Here is a 23,201-nt window from a genome sequence, read left to right on the forward strand (position 1 = left end):
ACTTAAAACTTCCTCTTTGATGATAGTTAGGGCTGGCTGAGGCCTTAGACCAGCCCCTAGTTATACCGCTATAGGCCAAATGTGTCGGGGGACACGATATACATGTATATATATATATATATATATATATATATATATAGAGAGAGAGAGAGAGAGAGAGAGAGAGAGAGAGTACTCACACTTTTCTTTGTTCTCTCTTTCACAGGGTGTCGAGCTGTGGTCCTGCTCGGCACTCACTCCTGCTGGTCTCACTGCCGTGGATCTTGTTCTCCACTCTACACTCACCGCATCACTACTGGCCAATGGTGTCGCTTCATCACCTGCTGCTGTGGCCCTCCCAGAACTCCTGCTCTTCTCTGTCTCTCTCCCCCTCTCAACCATCGCTCTCTATCCTCCTTTACTTGACTTGACTTGACAATACCAGAATCCTGAAACTTATGCAAATAAATGTAATTCAGTCATTGTTAACTTTGTAATTTACACTTCGACACATTTTCATTTGTAGCAAGCCAATATTACAACACTAATAACAATATCAATAAAAATGTTAAACATTTTTCAATAAAAATGTTAAACATTTTTATTGTTAAACATTTTTATTATTATTTAATAAAAATGTTAAACATTTTTATTGTTAAACATTTTTATTGCATACATACATAATTTCATATATTTTTCTATTTTTTATAATAGAATGCAAAATGCTATGTGCATATTACAATTATGGGTGCAATTATTATGTGCATTCATTCACATTTCTGTTTTTCTAGTACAATGCTGAAGACCATGTATGTATTACAATTAGAGATGCAATTATTTTTCATGGACATATCTGTTTAAGTGAAAGGTGTATATATAGTACATTTTTTGAAACTCATTTATTTCATTTGTATTTTTAACCTTTTTTTAATTATCACTTTTGAGCTGCTGTAACAAGTGCATTTTCTCCGTCTGGGTCAAAAAAGTTAATTTTATCTCATATTATATTACGTTTACGTATTACACACCTGTTGCTTGGTAAATTCCATCAGTTTACATACAAGCAAAGAACATGTAGGTAGGATTGCATATTTCACTATATTTCTGCTTTTAGGATACAGGAAAACATGTTTTTTTAAAATAGTTATCTGTGTCAAAGTACTAAACAACTAGATTGACAATGGTGACAGTTAATTACAACTAAAATGCGAGTCCAGATCAACAAAAGTGGACATTATCGTGGGAATTAAAGGGAGTACACAGTACATTTAATCATTTTAATAATTTTCTACATATTGTCACACTGTTAAAATAATCACCTAAGTAATTTTTTGTCAAAATTGTTTTTTCCCCCCTAAATCATCTCCTCATGACGCTGGCCACCTATGGTAAAATCGCCTACATCCTCAGTTAATTAGATCATGTGATTTTACCCCTTTAAGATAATGGCCTATGTCAAGTGTGTGACTTAAGCGGATTTATTATGCCTAAGTCAAAATAAAATGTGACTTAGGCAATTTTTTGAACATGCTTTTGTGACTTAAGCAATATATGGTAACACTTAATTTTGAAGGTGTCTACATAACATGAGTGTGTCATAAACATGACATGGGATGTGTCATGAACATTAATGACACATTAATGCTCATAATACTTGTCATGTCATGTTTCTGACAGACTTGTGTGACTCTTATGTAGACACCTTCAAAATAAAGTGTTACCATAGCTTGCTTAAGTCACAAAGGCATGTTCAAAAAATGCCTAAGTCATTTATTTCTCTTAAGTTACATAATTTACACAGTGTTTTTACTATGCCAATAGCCATCCTTTGTTACATCCCTTTTGAATGAAATGCTCAATAAATGTAATATGTTACACTTTTGGTGAAGTTTTTTGTGTTTCCTGCAAAACTTGAATGACTTAGGCGATTATTTAAACAGTGTTACGATATGCCCGCAAAGAGCAGTTCATACTGTACAGTGGAGTTGTGGGTTTTCTAGTTGTAGGAAGATAGTTTGTATGGACCATACCATGTTAACTCGATTACATTTAAAAAAATAAATCTTTAAAGTGGACAGTTTTTCAACTTCAAGTTAAATTTTTGCATGTATAATATTTAACATGATTTCAATTGTGTTTTTTGGCTACTTTCTGTCACAACATTTTAACTCCTGTCTGTCCAGTTACCCACACGCCTCCCCTGTGTGGCAGTGGTTTGCTCCTCCTCACTCCAGCTGATCGGCCCAGGATTCCCCGGTGGCTCTGCCCGTCGTTGGCTTTGACGGCTTCAGTGTTTCAACGTCGATTTAAACTGTTTTAAATTTACGGAGTCAGTGGCCGCTCGTGTCGGCAAGTCGTGCCTCGTCTAGTGAAACTCTGGAGGATAATCTGGCCGGGGTATCGACTTTGTACTTGTCAAAGCCAGGGGATCTGAACGCAAATACGAGGCCCTCACTCCATCCCCGGATTCACCTGCTACGCGTAAAGCTACACATTGAAGACCAACATGGGGGACACGGGGAGCGAGGGCAGCAAGCCTCCGAGTAACGTTAACGTTATACCCCCGCGCTGCCCCTGTGGTTTCTGGGGGTAAGGAGAGACACCTCACAAATGTCTTGTTTGTAAATGCTTTCTTTCTCTGCCAACAGCTAGCAAAGTCGCTAGCCACTAGCGTTAGCAGCTCAAACAGGGATGAGCTGCTTTTCTTGTTATTACCCCCTCCCCATTGTTTTGTAGCATTAGCTGCTAGCTAACACCAGCTGGCCTCGGTAACCTTCTCCTGTAGAGGAAGAGAGCAGGCTCGAGGTGTGGGATAAGCCCTGCAGGTAATGTGACAGGTGTGACAGTGCTGATGAGTGGCTACTTTTAAAGTATTCGGATATTAAATTGAACACTTGGTAAGAGATAGCGCAGGGGACAGCTGTTAACTCTATGGATTCTGGAGCTATTTTGTCTATTTTTGAATCCTTTTCATCCTGTCTGTATACACCACTTAAAAATGTTTAAATGCCATGTTGGTATATTTTTTTTACAGCACAACCTCACCTATATGACCTAATAATAATTTATTTTTTTATTCTGACTTACTGGATCAACATAACCCTAACCCCAACCCAACAAAGAATAATCAACATAAATGTGATCTTGTGATTGTGTGTGATCCTATCATTCAACTCCGGTTTTTATTCTACTGTGACTCTATTTTATTTGTGTCTTGTGTGTTTAGCGTAACAATTTTTTTTCATTTTGTGTCTTTTTTAGTCATTTTGTGTCTTTTGTTGTGTCTTTTTTTCGTCATTTTGTGTCTTCTGTGCTTTTTTTGTGTGGTTATTTTGTGTTCTCATTTTTGTGTCTTTTTTTGGTCATTTTGTGTCTTTGTGTCAAAACACTACGTCCAGTTCTATCATTTTATGCAAAATATATTTGACCTTGTCTCCAGTTTTACTTTGTATGTCATCATCAAACTGAAACTGGCCTCATGGAGTTTACAGCCAGAACTTTAGAGGTAAATTTACAGTAGGGCTCCACGCTGCTTTGTTTTTTAGTCTGGATGTGATGAAGAAGTCATGCTTTGGCGCTTTTGGTGACTCCAGAGGGTTAAACAGTTAGCTGGACCTGGGTGGAAGCTAGACACTAATTATTATATCAGCTCATTTTCGCCGTTAGCAGAATATGTGCTAATATACTGACGCATAGTTTACACATTGGCACAGTATGTTTCTTTTATTTTTCCTAAGCACCTCAATCATCATGAAAACATTTTATTTGGTCAAATACTGGTCATAATGTTAACTTCACTCAGCTTACAGATCCATATGAACCCAAGATATGAGATGAGATATGAGATTTTGCGATTTTACACTTCACATGATTGAAGTGTCGGGCAAGTGTGTCTGGTCCCTATCAATGGAAAAATAATTACCAAAATGTAAGGTTCATTAATATGGATGTATGGATAATAATGTTAAACAGGCCCATATTACAAATTTGGAGTGGTAAACATGGTTTAAATTGTACTACTGCATACACATATCAGAAATCCACAATTCTAAATTCATAATGGTGCTTCAAAGTGAGAGTATCTTACAGTTTGTTTACCATTTGCATTTGTTGGGCAGACCTAGAGTGAGCTTCGTTTGGTACAAATACCACACTTCAGGCAGGGCTAGCTAGTCTGATTTTTAATTTATTTACAGGGTTTAATTTTCAGCTCAGCTTTTTATTTTTACCGTAAAGGAATTTGGGTTGGGCCGGTGGCTGATAGCTGATAGTCATCAACCATGGTAATTAGGAATTAGTCATTGCCCAAATTTAATAGTTGTTTTCTATCTCTGTATTGTTCAGATAAGCTACAGGAGCTGCCCTGTTCACTTTTTGCATATTTTTTAAGAATTGATCTGTTTGGAAGGGACAGCTTTACCCACTGACTGGTTGGATAAGCACAGAAACTATTTGAAGCAAGAACTTTTGCAATGTCAATCCCCAGAACTACACCAGAGACAGTATTTGTGATTAGAGTTCACCAGGGGTTCAAATATTTTGTTCTGCACAAAAATCATGCCATCTCTGTGTCTTCTAACAGTATTGAAACTAAACACTAAAAGTTCCACATTTGCTTACAAGATATTATATCATTGCCCTAAACGTACTTAACATTTAGACACTATCACACTGCATCACATATTGTTATACAGGAATTTTTATAGTATATAAATGATTACTGTATTATTATTAAATCCATAGCCATAATGATTTCAGATTATGATAGTATGGGAAAAAAAAAAGCAAGTGCATGTGCTGCAGACAAAATTATCTAGAAAGTTACTGGGAGGTGTGTGTGTGTGTGTGTGTGTGTGTGTGTGTGTGTGTGTGTGTGTGTGTGTGTGTGTGTGTGTGTGTGTGTGTGTGTGGTGTGTTGTGTGTGTATTCATTGGTGGAAGAACTACTTCCTTAAGAAAAAATAACAATGTACATATATTCATTATGAAAACTGTCCCCATTTTAACAATTTAGCTCTACTTTGGGGTAATTTAATCTATTAAAATGTTATGTAATAGTTACTGTATAAAGATGATGAAATGTTTTAAATATAAAATAATGATCTGGAAAGTAACTAATTATAGCCGTGAAATAGTATTGGAGTAGCATGCAATAAAAATACTCAAATGAAATCCAAGTAACTCAAAACGGCAACTTAAAGTAAAGGACTTGTTGCCAGGTTAGGTCTGATTTGTCTCAATTGTGCATTTTTTTGAGCAAATCCACACTTACATGACACTTTAAACAGTTCAGGTGTGAAATGGACACTGGTTTTCTCTCACTACTGTTCTCACTGTAATATCAGTTCATGCAATATTATTTCCCAGCATTTACCCAGTCACTAATGCACAATTTCCAGTAGCTTTGGGTGTTGTTTTGATTAAGTTGTTGGATGAATATGTGTGACTGGCATTTTAACCAGTTAATCAAAACTGCTGTCAGTTTTTGCCTGAATATGAGTGAACCCTGATAGATAATAAATCGGTCCAAAAGTGTGATCAAAATCAGTTGGAGGAGCTTCCCATTCAATAAGAATAAATTCCCTCTATAGCAGCAAAACACAAAACATGCTGATTAAACAATTAGTTGATCATCATAAAATTAATTGGCAACAGTTTGTTAAATATCGATACATCATTTAAGCAACAATGTTGGAAAAAGTTCTTACTTTCTTTCTCTTCTTTGATAATGAACTGAATATCTGGCTGAAAATAATATATTTTGTTAACATAATAGGCATTTTCTCAATTTGCTGACATTTTATAAACCAGACTCAATAATAATTAAATGTAATGAAAATGATTGCTGCCCTGCTGGCTCAGAGGATATGACAGCCAAGGTTAACCTGCTTTTTCAACACTTATGATGCAGTCCTGCAGTCTCTGTCAACACATAAAGTCAAATATTTCAAAGTTTATGATCAATACTGAGATTGCAAATCTTGGGGGAAGTTTGAGGACACCAGAGTGTTCAGTGCAAGTTGTGATGTTTCACTTAATAATTTAAATTAATAATAACACTTAGAAATTGGAGCACAATCCACATAAAAGATTTATTTTCATTCCAGCTCAAATGTATTATACCGGCCACCATATCGGTTATCAGTGACATTTTTTAACCTCTAAGGTATCGTATTGACTTCAAAAATCCCTTATTGGTCAGGCTCTACACATAATACAGTCATGTGATATTTTCTGACTATTAGTTGACAGGATGTGTCATTACACAGTTGACAGTGAATTAGTGCATGCACTAATGGTGTCCTCCAAATTTTGGTCAAAGAAAGTTACATATCTCAGTTGCATTAGGTGCCTTTGAACTGGGGCAGGCCTTCTTGCCTGTTGATGATGGATTTGATGTAGAGATCCAGCCTCTTAATTAGATTTTCCTGCTTATAGGCTTTGCTGTGAAAAGTGTGCGGGGCCTTGGATCACCCATAGGACTGGAGGACTATTACATTATGTCATTGGGTTTGGGATGGAAAAATGGGAATTGGTTGGAATCACCTGTGAGTTGTTTTGTATGCTCCAGACTTGTCAGCATGATGTATGACAACGTTTGAAACACAAGTTCCTTCAGGTTGTTTTATAGTACCAGGACACTCACTTCTTCTCTGTCCCCTTTTGACTTTTTGACTTTCACTTCATGTCTCTTTCTGCCTCAAACTTGTTTGAAGAAGTACAATCAGGTGCACCGTGTATGGTTGTGATTGGTGCTCTGTGGCTCATAAACCGTAATTGCATCTGACATTTAGCGAGAGATTAATGCTTGTTCTTCCTTTTGTTATTTCTCTGTGAGAGAGCAGAAGCCTTGATTGTCTCAAAGGGATCTTTGACAGTGGAGGCAAAGAAAGAAGGGGAGATGTTTATTCACCTGTTTTGTTCACTTTTTCTCAGTATGAGTTCTTAATGATCTTGCCACAGAGTGCTTTAGTAAAATTTAAATTTATATTGAAGCTAATTTGGCAGCACTCAACTGAATGTGGCTTTCTTGTGATATTTTTTATATTGTCAAAATATACTTGACATAATTTGCTGTGTTTCAAGTATACTGTGTGGGATACATGAGAAGCTAATTGTTTTAAAATCCTTTATACTATCGTACCAACCTATTGTAATGTAGGCTTTAAATGTGTAAATGATACAAAAAATCACCCCCCTCACAGGTGTCATTAAAGGGGAAATTTGCTATAGAGACCATAGCCGTTTTTTAAACCAGGCTGTAAACATGTTTATTTCTGCTGTAAAGTTTAGCATTTTAACATGGGGTGTCTATGGGGATTGACTCGCCTCAGGAGCCAATCACAAGTGGCCATTTAAAGGAAATCCACGGAATTCCACGTTGGCTTCATTTTTCAGCCCAGCAGGTTGCTGCTTGAGCAAATCCACAAGACATGTTCCAAGTGCAAATGTAGAACTGTAATTATATGTTACTGTATTTTACTGCTCATGTCAGTAGTAGTTAAGTTGAACTTTCCTCAAAATATTTATCACCATCCCAGCCTTAGCTTCTTTGTGTCACTCAAACTCCATCACCAAGGCGACGGAGCCCATCTCCCTGTCTGTTCCAATCAGATATTCTCATTAGTAACAGCAGTGGGCCAACTATGTGATAGACTGATTGTGTGCACTCTGTGCAAACTTCACTCAGCCTAACAAGCATGCAGCAGCTTCTTTCCTGCATGTTTTTTTAATCATCCTTTCTCACCTCTTTTAGTTCCTTAATTATTCTGTGATTTGATTACCCCTAATTTCTAAGGTTGACAACAGGATATGACTTGTTGTTTACCCAGTATCAGCTTCCTCCCTGCCCGTGTCTCATGATGAGGTTTATCCTCCATCCATACTTGTTTCCTCCTTTTTCTTCCATACCCAAGGCCACACACCAGCCGACTGACAGACAGCCCTCAGGTTGACTCCAGCTGACCCTACATTTAGAAATGAGGACAAAGGTGTGCAACGAAGCACCCAAAATAAATAGAATGTGACTGATAGCAGCGACCGTCACGCTCGATGCTCAGGCAATAAGGACGAGGGCTGGAGAGGAAATGAGAGGAGCCCTGTTGAAGGAAAGCTAGAGCCATCTGTTGTAATAGAGTTGTGCCACTGAAATCAGCAAGGCTTCAGTGATCAACCCCAAAATAACAACTGCCGTTTTATACCTTAAGATCTTAATCCATGATAATGAAGGCAAAAGTATGCTTCAAAGCTTTGGTAGCTGGTAAAAAGAGCAAGTTAAGGAAGTTTTTAATTATCTCCAGTCACCTCATTTTCACATTCATCAGACCAGCTGAGTGGTTGTCATGTCAGCTGTGTACACTGCCAACACACAGTGGAGAGGCCACATATTTTTGTGTGAAATCAACTGCTTGTTAGCAAAACTGAGCCATCTAGTTCCACCATATTCGACATTTTCAATTCCACGCTGCTATATTGTGGGGAATGACTGTTTGTTAGTCAGAGACAAGAGGCTATTGATCCTGACCATTACGTTTAACAATTTAAGTGTTTTATATGGTCACTCCTACTGATAACTATACTATAGGTAAATTCTGTAAAAATGTACAAAAACAACAATTGAAAATCTAGCATTAAATCAATAGAATTGTTCAAATTATATAACAAATGCCTGTGTTCTAGTATCACATTTAAGAATATTTTTTGAAAGCTTTTTTTTTTAAATGTTAAATAATGTAAAGTAAAAAAAATATTTCCCCATGAACTTTATTTTACATAATATCTAGCAGCAAACTGCAGTTCCACAAATGGTCACATGAGGCTGAATCCAAATGCGAGCCAATCCCCATAGATCCCCATGTTAAAATGCCCAACTATACAGCATAAATAAAAATGTTTACAGTCTGATACAAAAACGGTTTTGTTTCTTTAGCTAATATTCTCGTTCTTGACAACGTAACAGGTTGCAAATAAATATGTAATTAACGCTTAAAGTCGTGCTTAATTAGTTGAGTGACAGGTGGGTACCATCACAGGTGGCTGGCTGCTGCCCACTTGTTGTTGTCCCACCTCAGCCCCCACACACACACAAACATGCAAAAAAGACTCTCATATGGGCCAGTAGGTGGCTATAAAGGCTATGTCGACAATACATTAAATGCTTTGCCTACTTTCCTTTTGATGGTATTAACAAGTTAAACAAAAGTAAAACAATTGTAGTTATTTATTTTTTTATATTTTTTTTTCATTAATTCCTTAACTGCTTATTCAAACTCGGTCACAGTGGGGCTTGAGCCCATCCTAGCTGGCATTGGGCAAGAAGTCAATTCAAGTTCCCATGGTTACTATGTTAGCAATCTTGGCTCACTTACCATCATTGGCCACACCACATTCATTACGTTTACATGACACTTAAAAAAACTGAATTATTGCCTTAATCCAACTATAACTGGACAACTGAAGTGCATGTAAACGTGTTTCTCCGACTATTGTTGGAATACTCCAACTCCAATTAAGACACCAAGATAATGCGATTGGAATTTGATTATCACCGGCATGCATGACAAGACAACGCATGTGCGCATGCTCCACCCCCCCCACCCCCCGCGCTGGCGTATGACCTCGGAACAAAAACATCCAAGATATCGGGTAGCGTTAGCCATTACCCTAGCAACAGCACAAAGTGTCAAACCGAAGACAGGCCACTGTTGTAGCCCACCGAAAGCAGCCGGGTTCTAATCTTGTAATTAGTCAGCCGTAAAGGGGGCCGTATTAACCCGCTGAAACGATGCATATCGCCACCCAGTGTTGAGAAAGAGGAAACGTTCCTGTCAGTTATTAGATTTTCTCAGTTGCATGTAAACTTGGACAAGGACAGAAGTCTAATTATACACCAAAATCGAATTTTAAGCATAGCTCGATTAAATTGTGCATGTAAACGCACTGAGTGACTGATGTGCCTGGTCCCCTAATGAATTTAACTACAGTATTTACATTTTTTTTGTTTTGTTTGTTTTTTTAAACTCTGTTGTTTTACTAAGATTAAGATTCCCTTATTAGTCCCACAATGGGGATATTCAACCTCTGCATTTAACCCAACCTTTTGACACACCAGTGAACACACCATGCTTAGAAGCAGTGGGCAGCACATTTCTGCACCCAGGGAGCAGTGGGTGGTTTGGTGCCTTGCTCAAGGGCACTTCAGTCCTTGACCTGTCAGTAACAGTCAGCATTTGTGAGCTTGTTTGCTGGAACAATGAGACTTCTCTGATTGAAAGTTAATATTGAGACACTTGATGTGTGTTCAAAAGGACCTTTCTACATCTGTGTTAACTGGCTATAACTTGGACACCTGGTTGACAGTTTAAATCCCTCAACTAGGTGTACATTTAAAAAAAATGTGTATTCAGAATTGCAATATTTATTATTCCTGTATGGGTTGCAATATGTAATACAGAAATAGATCCAAACAAAAGTCATGCCTCAGTTGATGCACCCTGCTAGCTAGTCTGCTACTTAGACCTTGACAGCCTCATACATAGCATGGCAGCTTTAGATTCAGTGAATAATTTAACACTGTAGCCTGGATCACACTCTTCATCTTGAATTTTCCCTACCAATATCCCAAATGAGAAATAAAGTCTCAGCCTGGGACTCTGGATCATGGAAACATGTTGTTACTCTTGCTACGTTGATGCCCACCAGCTAAAGGCATATGCATTTTTTTTTGCATCTCACTGCATTTTTTGGAACTCTTATACAAGCTACTTAATTAACACATTTGTTTTCCTTCTCTGCCTTTTCCCCTCAGGTCAAGCAAAACTATGAATCTCTGCTCAAAGTGTTTTGCAGGTAAGTTCTTGTTCTTCCTCATATTTATTTGCTTGACTAATCTTATGTCTATCATGCCCTGTGTGCAATGCAGGGGAGGGTCAGAAACTGTCTGTAGCTTTTTCTGGAGAGTCCTTGAGGTGACATTAAGTGGAGTGTAATGTTCACCCTTAACTTCCTTATTCAATACTCTTCAGAAACCTTAAATTGTGTGACTTCTCAAGTCAAAACTACATCAATTTACAAAAGATTTAATCAGAACTGTGTACTGCCATTTCTAAATTAAATTGAGCATCATAAAAAGATTCACCCCATGTGTCACTTTTTTGGTCTGCTACCCAAGCTAACAACCACTCCTTACCCGAGAGCTGATAGATGCATTCAATTCATGTTTCACAGATGCATGCAAATGTCTCACCATTTGACTTTTATTCATAGACATTCAGAAGAAACAGCCAGACGATGATTGTGCCCCAAAGGCCTCCTCAAGCTCCAGCAGTAGCCAAGCAGACATCTTCTGTAATGAAACAAACAGCAGCATTAGTCAGTCACTGATGTCGATGCCTAACACATCAGAAGACCCTTTGCCAGGGGAGACGGAAGCGCCATCTCTACCTGCTCAGGACGGTAAGACCGCAGTTAGTTATTAAGAACTTAAATGTCGGAGATCTGTTTGGTATTAAATGTTTGACCTAGGGGTGGGCGATATGGCCCTAAAAGAATATCACAATATGTCAGGCTATTTTTGCGATAACGATATACTTTACGATATTAGGAAGTACTTAAAAAGATATAGAAAATATGATTTTTTTTTTTAAGTCTGTATGAATAAATACAAATCTAACATGTAGTGTGAAGTGCAAATCTCAACAGTTGCCAAATACAAAAAAAATAGGTAACACTTTACAATGACCATCATTTATAAATGGTAAACAGATAGTTTATTAATGTTTAATCATCATTTATAAACCATATATATTGCATTTAGAATGGTAAATATATCATTTATTAATGTTTAACTAACTAAATCATTTATAAATGACAAATAGATGGTATATTATTGTAAGTTCATGGTATATTAATGTAAGTGTATAGTTACTTTACCATTAACAAACAATTTAATTATAATGAATAGTTCATTAATATCTTTAGTTGCACTCATTTTAACATTTTAAACACCATGTTAAGTATGTTAGTGATTTTGAAATGATTCATATACCTTTAAGAAATTGGTTGAAAAGATTTAAAGATTAAATTTGTATACCACTTTGTAAAATGGTTAATAATTGGTTTATAAACCATCTATAAACACTACTTAGTTGGTTATTGTAAAGTGTTACCAAAAAATACTCTTGACTCTTGAGTATGAGCAAATAATAAAAATAACCATTTAGGGGTTTCGGGGGCATATTTTAATGACATTTTGTAAAGGAGAATAAAGGTTCTCGTATGTTTTATTTAAGGCATCTTATTTTGACAGTCTTCTTGTAAATTATGTGGTGGATTCTCTTAACACACTGTGCTTTTATTTTGAAAGCTGCATGTGTTTAGCGAGAGGGAGTAAGTAGCTTTTTGTGATAAAAACAACTTTAACCACTACATCAAGAAGAAGAAACGTTGCCAATATCATGATATGCATTTTTTTTAACCATAAAAAAAGATATACCGATATTATCACGAACGATACGATATGGCACACCCCTACTTTGACCTACTTGTTGAAGAAATATTTGCCTGTTTATGCCTAATGTATGCAAATTTGTGTGTATTTTAATGCACAGTCTCTAGTTTCAGTGATCAAAACCAGAGTGTTGTAGCTTTTAGTGCAGGGCATCTTTCTGCTGCTAGTTTGTACCAGCAGCGACCGCAGTGCTCTGCCCTGGCTATATTTGTCTTCATGGCACAGATAGAGAGAATGATAGCAAAGGGTATCCATTCAGAAGTGAAGGTTTTAAGAGGACAGTTCATCGGTCATTGCTGTACAGTGACAAGGTTATTTGTGGAGGCCGATCCAGGACAGGACAATAAAGTGGCTACCAAATAAATGTGTGAAAAAAGGTGCCCACACTTACCTGTAGTCCTCCGTTAAAGCAGGAGCATTTTAGTACAACAGCACCTGATAATTGCTGATTTTTAGATTAAAAAAGCCATACATGGACTGATTTGTCATTCACATAAAAACTGACAAACAAATTAAGTCATGTCAAGTCAATCGAGCATTGTCAAGTGTCAAGTCTGACATTTCAGCTGCTGAGTACTCATCAGCCTCTGCTGCACTTCTTACATTTTACAAGAACAAAACAACTAAATGATTACTTCAAAATGAATCTGCAACTCTTCTTGATAATTGATTTTTTTTTCTTCAAGTAAGCATGTCAATAGAATATCTTACTGAATTATAAACTGAATATCTTACTTGTACGTGTTAGTTTCAGCCCTATAGGTTGCATGTAAATGTAAATGATTTGTTTTGACTTGTGGCTTGTTTTGGTTGGACAGAAAGTCTGATTACAGGACTCTGAGCCGGAGCTTCTGTGCTTTAATATTACCATGCATTAATATTACTAAGAGCGAGTCATTTATAACCGCTTTAGGTAACACTTTATTACCTAAGGAAAATTTTTTATCTCACCATGATAAAAAAAGTAAAAGCGTGATATATGAGTTGGAGATATATATATATATATATATATATATATATATATATATATATATATATATATATTCAATAGAGTTGGATTGTATCTCCTTATAAGGCTCAACCAATATAGAATTTTGAGGTCAATACTGTTTTTAGAGTGGAAAAATTCAGTCATTACCATAAGGGTGGCTAATATAATACATCTCTGAATGGGATAGAAAGAATACCTTTTTTTATGTGGATTGCGCACCAATTTTGCACTGATAAAGCAAAGATATTTGGAAAGCTGCTTTCTTGAATAGATAACTTATTATTAACTAAATAATATTCAACACTATAATATAGAGCCTGACAGTTGACTGATATTATCGGCCGATATATCAGTATGCTGTCCGATATGTGAAGTTATGAAAACTTTTTTTGCACAATATCTAATGCAAAAAATGTAGCTTGGCATGATTTTGAAAATATTTAAAGCTTTTAATTTTTGTCTTCTTTAAAAATAAAAAGTATGCAATTGACTGACACTGAACAGCAGTAATGTTTATTTAGGTGTTTATTTTATTCCTCATTTTTCTCAATTATCTTTTATAGAATAGACTGACAATGCAGTTGTGTGTATAATAATATTTAACAGTGTTAAATATTATTTGATAAAGTTTAACATTTGAAAAAATAGCTCTCTGGGTACATTTGCAGAGTCTGTGTACAATCCACATAAAAAAGGTCTATTTAATTTTCAGCTCATATCAGCCACCGTATCAGTTATTGGTGAATTTCCCCTCTAAAATCAGTATCAGCATGGGTTTCAAATATTGTATATCTGTCAGGCTCTACTAATACATTGTACATACAATGTATCACTTTTTAAACTAGAGCACCGTGTTTTGAGAAGCACTGCCACACATTTCAGCCATATTTAAGTGATAGAGAAAAGGATGTTTTATTTAAAAAATAATTAATAATGATGACACCATTTCTAAGTCACCTCAAGCATTGTTTTATCAGTGTTACTCTCGTCTCTTTGATAATATATGTCTATACAGTAAGTATATGTAAGTTAACAGTGTGAGGTAGATGATATCTTACTATGTATTTTTTCCATCTACATTTATTCGTCTCTTGGATGGTTTCGTACTGCACGCATGCACACTGCAGTCTCTCCTTCACAGATATCTATCACAGTCTCTGTGAAAGACAAAAAAGCCTCACAGCATAATAAAGGATTCCACACACCTCAGTCACGGTCTTTTTATCTCACTACCGTTAATGTAGTATCTGGGCAACCACCAGAAGACTCTCAAACAGCTTCTGTCCTCAGGCTGATGCGATTATTAACTGTGTTGCTTTTAGGGCAACTTAACACATGACCTAATCTGTCAATCATCAGCAATTTACCATTTTTTTATACAGATGTTTGGCTTCTATATTTCCATATTTCTACAGTGTCTATGTGTTCATTCACATCAGTGCATTTAGGACTTTCATAGTTTGCCGTTGTGTATCTATTTTAAGATGATTTATGGTTGAATTATTTATTGGCCTGTTCTAAATCAATATAGCCAGAAGACATTTGATTTTGTTTTACACTTATATGAGAGAAATTACAACAAATTCTTACAATAAGCTAATGTGCTTATGTTTTATCTTTTCTTACATTTTCCTTTCACATCTTCTCCTCTGTCTCTTCTCTTTTCTCTCTCCTTCTTCCTCCAGAAGTATCCAGCACAGACACGGTCTTCAGTTCACTCTCCACTCCCACAAAACGCTCCTTTGAGTCAGGTATGGCTCAGCTCTACCATTGCGATGCCCACCATGTGTTTTGCACTGTGTGCTTGTCGTGTCCACTTAAGGTATTGGAGTTGGGGAACCATTAGCATGAACACCACAGGATTGATCCAAAATAGCCAGGTTAATTGTACTTTCAGTGGAAACAGCAGAGGGAATTGAGTGCATCTGCAAGAGGCTGCACATGTAAAGCCTACGCTATATAGTACAGTACATGTGCAGTATTTAAACAGAGAGATAAACTAGATATGCAATAAAGATTCAAAATGGTAAAGGTCACACAGATAGGAGCAGCCCAGTGGTTGACACTGTGGTTATGTGTTTGAGACAAATTTAAAAAATAGACTTGTATTTTTAAAGCGAAAACAGGTCACAATGAGATACTTGTGACAGAACTGAAATGCAGAGCATGTGTGCAGGACTGTGAATCACACCTTTCATCACATGCAATATATCGATTCTTTGGACAACAAACAATATGTGCTGATGTCACAGAGTCTGCCACAATAGGATTTGATTCGTTTCAATTCGGAAACTTTAAGACAATATCACACAATATCGCACGCCAATTTACACAATCAATTACATTTACATCAACATGAAAAAATATTGTATCTCATCCAGACATTTAAATGAAAAACAATCTTTTCTTTTTAATAAATATAATTAATATAAAGCGTGAATTTCAAGTTAAAACATATCCTAAAGGTGAGGCTACATGTTGATATTTTTTCCATGACATCGGATTGTTCAAGAGCTCCCGACCCATATTATTGACAGCACATATGTTGTCTAATATTCATTGATATGAAACTTTTTTACACAATATGTAATGTACAAAACGCTTGCCTGATTTAGAAATTGTATTAACTAATATATATTTTTTTTTTATCTATTCGTCATTTAAATAGTCAGCAATTTACTGACACTGAACATATGGTATTGATAATTATTTAGCTATTTATTCTTTGTTTTCTCAGTTATCATTTCTCAAATTGTTTGACAATGTAATATATTGTATGTATACTGTATAATAATGTAAATGGTATTAAATACTGTCAAATTGGTGCAAAATCCACATAGAAAAGGTGTATTTTATTCCAGTTGAAAAACAATATCACTCGCAACATTGATAATGTGTGAATTTTTCCCTTCTAAAATATGTATTATAAGCAACATAAACAACCTGTATTAAACTAAGTTCAGTGGGACATAAGTCGAACCTCGGCACACTTTCTTCAAGTGTAAATTTCACTTTATTGTGCTTACAACTTTAGGTGACACAACCTGCTGCACTCACACAAGTGAAAACTTGCACATGCCACGAGACAACTGCAGAGTAGGCACGGCTCATCGATGGTGTGTGAACATGTCGATCCCTTGTCTAATGCAGCGGGATCATGTGAGCACACATGTGCACACACAGCATCAGTTAAACATTGTGCTGTGGCTCAGTTGACTTTGTCTTTCCAAATGTATAAAATATACTTTAGGTTGAATCCTGGATATATTTTTATGGAACATATTACTGTACACCCTTAAATCACTTAAGCGTTCAGATGTCTCTCTTTTAAAAAGCAAACAAACAAAAAAAACTTGGCCAAGTTAATTGTAAATTGGCCACAGAGATTTACCAGGATAACAAAAGACAGGGAAACATGCACCTACTTGCACGTGTACATACACACATGCTCTGGCACATATAGGGATCGATGGCAGGCTAGGGGGAGATCTGGCTGCTCAACTTGGCCTAGTTCTCAGAGATTTATTGAGTGCTGATCAGCATTCGGCCGGGCCGGGGAAAAAGTCAGCAGGATTGATGAGAAAAGCTGAGTTGAAATTCTAGCCGACCAGATGAACTCACGACATGCTCTCTTGTCTCAGGTGCTTGGTTTAATGTAATCTAATGCAAGAGAATCATTCATCTCCAAAGCATCTTTTTATTTAACACAACAAGGTGATTTTGTTCTCCTCTCCTCTCCCATTTTAAATTTAATTAAAGTTGTAATGCAGCAAATATTGGAACGTTTCCCTTGAAATCCTAGTCAAAGCTGTTGCCCTGAACACACGGGAGATAAATGCTTTTTGGATTATTATTTGGGTAGGGGGACTAATAAAGTCGGAGAAGGTTTGGCTCTTAGTATATTGTAATATTAATTATTTAAAATAATTTTCTTCAATTCGATTAACCTTCACATACTTTTGTATCCGTCCACAACAGAAAACTGATTTCTTTATTTGCCGAATTCTGTATCTCTACAGAGGCGATATGTATATTTGATTCATACTGCCACATTATGATGTTTGAATGAAATATGAATAAATATTTTGGTTTATACAACCTCACGTTGGGCATTTTTAAATAAAGTACAGCAGACTTGTTATTCACTCAGTGTTCAGTAAATAGCCTTTTGTTTATCCAATAGAATATAAACAGATGGGATCTAGATGAGTTATTGCATATATATAAAAGTTTGAAATGAAATAGAAAAAATATATATAATACATCATGATTTGTTGTTCATTAACAGTACAATCATGAACTTTTGCTGTGCATTTTCTTACCAAGTTAAATATAATAAGAGTTATTTTATTTATCATTTATTGGGTTGCAGTTAAGAAGAAAAGTGATTGCAGTTTACAGCCTTTAATCTCGTTTTTTGCTCGTGTGTGTCTCCAGCCTCGGAGTCAGAAAGCGATGTTTCGCCCGAGAAGCGAGCGAGAGTGGGTGACGTGCCAGAGGGTGAGGAGTCTTCATCGTCATCTTTGTCTGCATCATCATCATCATCCTCGTCTCGCAGCGGCTCTAAACAGCGGAGCCGCAAACGATGCCATCGCTGCCAAACCAAACTGGAGCTGGTTCAGCAAGAGCTGGGTTCCTGTCGCTGTGGTATGATCATACAACTATACACACATAAACAAACATTAGAACACATTAGGGCTGTATATTTACTATATTTTTTATATAGAGAGATTTTTTTCTTCAGTCTGTAGATTACAATTAGTAGGTTGGGAAATCTCTGCAGTTTAACATTTTAACCTACGAAGAGCTTTATGCATGCACAGGCTCACTCATGCACAAGAGCATGCACATTAAGTCGTGGTAGCTCTTATTAAAGACGTTTGTCTTACATGTGCATGAGGTCATAAATGACTTATTCAGTGGCTAATATTGTCACGCTAAATACACAAAACATGTTGGTTAACTTGGTCATAGTTTTTAGTGAATTATACATCCAGTGCAGCATGTGTTTGTGTGTTGACGGAAATGTCGATGACCAGAGTGCCTTTGCTAGCCTTGGGGGACCATTACAGAAAGCCTGAATGTTTCACATTGCACATAAAACATAAGCCAATTACCGCGAACACTAATGCAGTTTAAAGCAATACTTGGCTCCCTAATCAACTTGTTTGCATACAAATTAAAGTACTTAAAAAGTCACAGCTCTTCACTGCTTAAAGACCATCTGCTTAAACCCACGCAATAATTTCTAAATTGGAAATTGACTTGTCTTTTTCTCCACCAGGCTCTGCTTAATGCACGGGCCATCCATCCTTAATAGTCCAATGCTTACTATGAAAACATGCTTTATACAGACTGAAGGGGAAATGGTGGCAATTATAGTGATTTCTGACTATTGCTGTAATTGCAGATTACTTTGCTAATGGTTCCGCAGAATGTTTCACAGAGTAAGCCAAGAAGGTCTGATAATGAGCTGAAAGCACAAACGCTTTTCAGAGAGTAAATGGGGGAGAAAATATAGCTCCGGTGGAGTATCTGATCCAATGTGGTCACACTTGGTAGACTTCTGCTGTAACACAGTGACTATAATATTCATCTGACTAGGTGTTAGTGTGACAAAGTGAAGGCACAGCAACTTAAAAAGCTAATTAGATCATTAGGCTCCCCTCTGAGATCCAACAGAAGCAGGATCTTATTCCTGCCTGCCAACTTTCCTTGTCTTTCACTGGTCTCAAAATAGACAGACACTACAATGTCTTTTCCATGAAGAGTAACCTTTGTTCCTGATCTGGCTCCAGTATTTGTAATTAGCCGTGATATTTTGAATTTCCTATAGATTTAAAAAGTAATCATTTAGTCATACGGCACATTACAATCACACAATGGCTGCAATCCATTTGGCCATGCACGTTACGCAGCTGCAGAAATGAAAAAAAGAAAAGGCTTAATAACATAATTAGCCTATTAATTAATGTCTTTTTCTACAATAAGTAGTTATGTTTAAAGGATTTATGTACTGACTGTGTGTGTGTATGTGTGTTTCTCATGATTGCTTTCTTTTCTTTTTTTGTAGAATTAATATTTAAATCAGCTCTGATATTATGCCATAAAAACTTAAAACTTACTGGAAAGACATGGATTGTACTATATTGCATAAAAGCATTTGGAAATCACCAGAATTCCATTCATCTCATTGATGTTTTAAAATTAGACCTGATTCACGGTCAGGTTGCAGCAGTACAAAGGCTTTTTCAGATTGCTGTTTCAAGCCGCAATATTTATTCCTCTGTGACGTTACACCTTCAATCTGAATGACCCAGTCCCATTATGTTAATCAATCTTAAGGAAAATGTATGTAATAATTCTGTACTCCATAATACCAAATCTATTATAAGATTGGACTAAAGGCTTTGAGATGACTCTTGCTCACCACCTCCAAGTGACAGACTAGTAGCATTTGATGGTCTTGCAAAGAGAAGTGACCGTAGAATAATCTTTTCTTCGTTCACCGAAGCAGGTAGGCAATGCAGCAGTGTTAAAGTTTGAGTTAGCTACAAAGGTAAACACGGAAAAAAATCAGCCATGTCTTCCATATTTATTTAGTTAAACATAATGGGGTTTTGCTTACCTTATCTGGTTCAGTATGGATTAAAACGTTGCCCACCCCTGGTATAAGCCCATCCCTTTAACAGCCTCAAACGTTACACAACTTTCTGCCCTCCACTCCATTCGTGTGTGCTGTAATGGCGTAGGTTTTAATTGCATAGCAACCAGCTGTCAAACTAGGCTTTTAATCAACGCTCATTGAATGCCAGCAGTGTTATTATGTGTATTAATGAATGAATTTAAGACGATGAGAGCTAACGAGCTTCTCTGAGCTTAACGAGCCTCCTACAGTGGCAGGGCCTTTTGTTGAGAGCGCTACAGTAGAGACAGAGAGTCAATGAGAGAGATGAGGGTTGTCTGGCCGTGTTGAATGGAGTCAATAGAGGAAGCTATCAAATAAAATGTGTTCACTGGTAACAAGACCTTTTTCCAAAAGCATGGTTGAATAGCAATAAATATATATATTTTTTTATTTCCTTTGGCCATTTGTAACACTTGGATTTTTAACGAGATGTACATCAACCTGCATTTGACTACAGTGTTGCCTTTTTACCTTTTCTATACATTGTAGTGATTAGGGTTAGGGTTTTCAAGGCATTGCCTGTTTGTAGAAATCAGTGGCGGTTCTACACAGGGGCCAATAAAAGCAATAAAAGCTTGTGCATATAAAAAAAAAACAATCATTCTGGCTGTACCGCACTTTCAAAATAAAAAAAAGTAATTGTGCACAAAGATGAGACATACCGTTGTCGTACAAAAATAACTGTTGGTAAGTCTCATTGTCTCAATCAATGTATTTGTATCTTCCAAGTATACTTAAATGAGATTATTAAATAAGCTAAAATAAATGGTTTTGAATTCTTAAATATAATTTTTGCAGTTTTTAAATATGCCCCTCTGATTAAACACTGGCCCCTGCTTGGCCCCCACAGTAAGATTGGTCTAGAACCGCCACTGGTAGAAATGCATTCAATGTTTATATATCTTATAATAATCGTATTAACCGATGTCCCTCTCGTGCATCCACACCCCTCACCCACCCTCCAGGTTATGTCTTCTGTATGCTCCACCGGCTCCCAGAGCAACACGACTGTCTGTTCGACCACCTGGGCCGCGGTCGCCAGGAGGCCGTGCTAAAGATGGTCAAGCTGGACCGCAAGGTGGGCCGCTCGTGCCAGCGCATCGGAGAAGAGTGCTCCTGAGCGGCCGCTCCCTCAGCAGAATCTCGGTGTTCAGACGGCGTCTTAGCACCAACAGGGATTTGATTTTACTTTTGTTTCCACTTTTGTTTTTTCAAGATTTTTGCTCTTTTTTTTGGATACAAACCTACATCTTTTTCTTTTAAATTATGCCTCGCTTAGTTTTTAGATCCCACTGTTACCCACATCCCCAGTTTTTTTTCTGATTTTGTTGGCTTGATCATATCCCTGCTGCTAAGATGCCTTTTGGAAAATCCAAACCCAGGAATGACAGAACAATAAAGAGCAAAAGGAAATACAATTTCTTCACTTTTTTGCAAGTGTGTGCAGAGAAAGAACGGATAAAAGGATGATGAGAAGAATACAATGCTTTATACAAATGTTTGTCCCAGAAGCCAGTGGAAGACTATACTCTTTACCTCAAAAAAGAAAAAAAAAGAATGACGAGGAGAGGGAGGAGAAAAGGATGGTAACCCTTTGTGTACACTTCTGCTTTGGCGCTGTTTATAGACTGTGCTCTTTACCTCAAAATCAGACAGAGCTTCTTTGTACTCTGCGCCAGGCACTTTGTGAAGCAAACCGAGCAAGCCAGCCTCAGTTTAAGTCAGTGTCTTACCCCCTGGCCGTCCACTACCCCTAGTCCTTTAGAAACACCTGTTAATCATCTGCCTCAGGTTATCAGGATATCAGAGCCCAAGCTCCACCCTCCCCTCACCAACTTGCATCCTTCTCTTTTCCTCCACAGGGAACCTTTTTTTCCCCCTCATTTTGTTTTAAGATTCTGAAGGTGTTTCTGCTTTGTTGAGGAGGCCACAGTGGGCAGTGAACTGGGGTGATACTGCAAGTCCATCAGGACTCAAACACATTATGCTGGTGCGAGTTGAGCTGGTTGTCCTCGGATCACACACAGATTTGTCTTTGACGTTGGGATGCGATTGATTGCTCGAGACTTAATTTGTCGCAGATTTTCTCTGTCTTCCTTTTTTCCATCTCAGTCTTCATCCCCTTATTCCCCCCTCCCCCTCCCACGTGAGGACAAGCAACAAGTGGATTACGTGTGCTGCTGGATGTGTACAAACTTCAGGAAGACAACATTTCCAGGGCACGGCGTACGTTAATGCTTGGGTACAGCTCTATTATTTTACAGATACACACCCTCACCTTTGTTTTATGTGCTCAGCTGTTGTTCACGTTGAGCACAAGATAAACAGTTGCTGTTCACTTTGAGTTTGGACTGAAGCTGAGGTAGCAGAGCGTCACTCAGAGGTTCCTGTTTAACATGGGTGATGGTTATTATAGTTCAGGTTTCTCATAATGTCTTCATTTCAATTATCCACATTTTAAAGGTAATTTGATACAAGACTGTGCTTTGATTTTCTTTACTTTAATGTCCCCTGTTTTCATTTCCAGCTTGCAAGATGAGCTTACATGCATTCTCCTCCTCCTGCCTCTTAGTTTCCTTTTCTCATCTTTCCCCATATTGATTGCTCTATTTTTCCTTATTTCACCCTCTCTGTCTCCCCCTCCCTCCCTCGTTGGTGCTGTAGAGGAGGGCACTTCCCTGTGCTGTGGGTGAGCAGAGTGCTGAAAGTTAAAATCAGCAAATAATTACTTTTCACAACATTTTCCTGGTGGACTATGGAAAAAATGAACAGCAAATGAATTATGAATGAATATTCTGTATCTTAAAGAAAACCTTATTTAACCTCTTTTTTGCTTTTCACTTACACCTTAGTGTAGAGCTGTTTTTTTTTTGGTTGTAATGTGGTTAGTAATGGGAAGATGAACGTGGAAAATTCTATATTTTTGTTTCCATTGCTTTACTTTATGCTTCCCCTTTCCAACTTTTTTCTTTAACTGAGAAAGAATAAACTGGATTCGATAAAGTGTGAACATTTCCAGTGTGTTTATTGACATGA

At 37.1% G+C, this 23,201-nt stretch overlaps 1 protein-coding gene across 2 annotated transcripts; it reads left to right on the forward strand.

Annotated features, from left to right (window-relative positions):
• Positions 1–2,204: 2,204 nt before the first annotated feature.
• Positions 2,205–23,171, forward strand: LOC131989071 (AN1-type zinc finger protein 3-like). Of its 2 annotated transcripts, none has more exons than XM_059354246.1 (6): positions 2,205–2,568; positions 10,786–10,826; positions 11,244–11,432; positions 15,163–15,228; positions 17,915–18,124; positions 21,131–23,171. In XM_059354246.1, the coding sequence occupies exons 1-6, from the start codon at positions 2,486–2,488 to the stop codon at positions 21,283–21,285; spliced, it is 744 nt and encodes a 247-aa protein (XP_059210229.1). In that variant the 5' UTR covers positions 2,205–2,485; the 3' UTR covers positions 21,286–23,171. The 2 variants fall into 2 exon arrangements, with proteins under 2 accessions (XP_059210229.1, XP_059210237.1); XM_059354254.1 differs by having other exon boundaries at positions 15,166–15,228.
• Positions 23,172–23,201: the final 30 nt, after the last annotated feature.

This window comes from Centropristis striata, chromosome 2, assembly GCF_030273125.1.
Source record: "Centropristis striata isolate RG_2023a ecotype Rhode Island chromosome 2, C.striata_1.0, whole genome shotgun sequence".
Lineage (NCBI taxonomy): Eukaryota > Metazoa > Chordata > Actinopteri > Perciformes > Serranidae > Centropristis > Centropristis striata.

What these genes read in the sequence shown, in the direction of transcription:
- LOC131989071 (XM_059354246.1), top strand. Translation starts at nt 2,486, where the DNA reads ATGGGGGACACGGGGAGCGAGGGCAGCAAGCCTCCGAGTAACGTTAAC. An exon ending in TGCCCCTGTGGTTTCTGGGG is followed by an intron (nt 2,569 to 10,785) that starts GTAAGGAGAGAC and finishes TTTTCCCCTCAG; the next exon opens with GTCAAGCAAAACTATGAATC. An exon ending in ATCTCTACCTGCTCAGGACG is followed by an intron (nt 11,433 to 15,162) that starts GTAAGACCGCAG and finishes TTCTTCCTCCAG; the next exon opens with AAGTATCCAGCACAGACACG.